Here is a 996-nt window from a genome sequence, read left to right on the forward strand (position 1 = left end):
GGATGCACCCCCCCCGATTCAGCCTGCCGGGGCGAAGAGGCAGCATCGCATCCCAAATCTCCTGCGGTACCTAGGGTGCCCCCCAGGCTCGGCTCCCTGGGGCCCAGCGCCTTGCTCGGTCGTTCACGCCTGCGCAGAGTGGGCGCAACGTTACCGCTGGCGGCGTTTTCCACTTGTGTTGCACGGACTCTGCAGGGAGCTGGGCTGGGTTAACAGGGAGTCGAGCCGTCATCACTGAGTGCAGGGCAGGAGGAAGGCGGCTTGCTTGCTGGCTGTAGGGCCGGTGCTCTTATTGACTCTCCTCAGTTTTGCTGGCTAGAAATCTGTGTCTGAAATCTGCCAGGCCCCGCCGGGGGGTCTTAGAGGACTCGGGAGCTTGTGCAGGACCCCTTCTGCTCCCGGGCCGGGAGAGCAGTGAGTGCAGCCTCCTCCACGCTGCTTTGGGGTGACCCGGTTTGAAGGCGGTGATGACGGATGACGGCGTGTCCCCAAAATAGATGTGCTAATGGTCAACTGGGGAGTGGAGCGGGGGCGTCACGCAGGCACCTGGACCCACCGGCCACTTTGCACTGCCCTGTCCATAAGGGGCCGGATCCTGCCCCTGTGTGAGTCGCTGGGCAGAGCTCCTGCTGACCAAACCCAGAGTCGTGTCCTGTCCTCTGGGTGCCCTGTTAGGAAAAGCTGTCTTATGAGAAGGGTAGTGAAGCACTGGAGCAGGCTACCTAGAGAGGTAGGGATCTCCATCCTTGGAGGTTTTTGAGACCTGGCTAGACAAAGCCATGGCTGGGATGATGGAGTTGGGATTAATCCTGCTTGGAGCAGGGGTTGGACTAGATGTGAGCTCCCGAGGTCCCTTCCAGCCCTCATGGCTCTCAGGCAAGGGCCGAAAGGGCCCTGTAATGCCCCCAGCAAACTGGCTGGCAGGGCCTTGTGGCCTCTTGGAGGACCAGAGGGGAAGAGCCAGGCTGGGGTGTTCCCCCCTTAGGCCTCATCATC

At 61.5% G+C, this 996-nt stretch overlaps 1 protein-coding gene across 5 annotated transcripts in view; it reads left to right on the plus strand.

Moving 5' to 3' along the window:
- Positions 1-996, plus strand: part of CBFA2T3 (CBFA2/RUNX1 translocation partner 3) — a 58,032-nt gene that overhangs the window by 21,358 nt on the left and 35,678 nt on the right. For 2 of the 5 annotated variants that reach the window (XM_025209125.1, XM_025209127.1), the window contains exon 1: positions 77-605. The exons of 1 other annotated variant lie outside the window; for it this stretch is intronic. In XM_025209125.1, coding sequence (XP_025064910.1) covers positions 506-605 — 100 coding nt within the window. In that variant the 5' untranslated portion in view covers positions 77-505. 2 more of the 5 variants (XM_025209131.1, XM_025209129.1) reach the window with 2 other exon arrangements.

This window comes from Alligator sinensis, unplaced genomic scaffold, assembly GCF_000455745.1.
Source record: "Alligator sinensis unplaced genomic scaffold, ASM45574v1 scaffold255_1, whole genome shotgun sequence".
NCBI classification, from domain to species: Eukaryota; Metazoa; Chordata; order Crocodylia; family Alligatoridae; genus Alligator; species Alligator sinensis.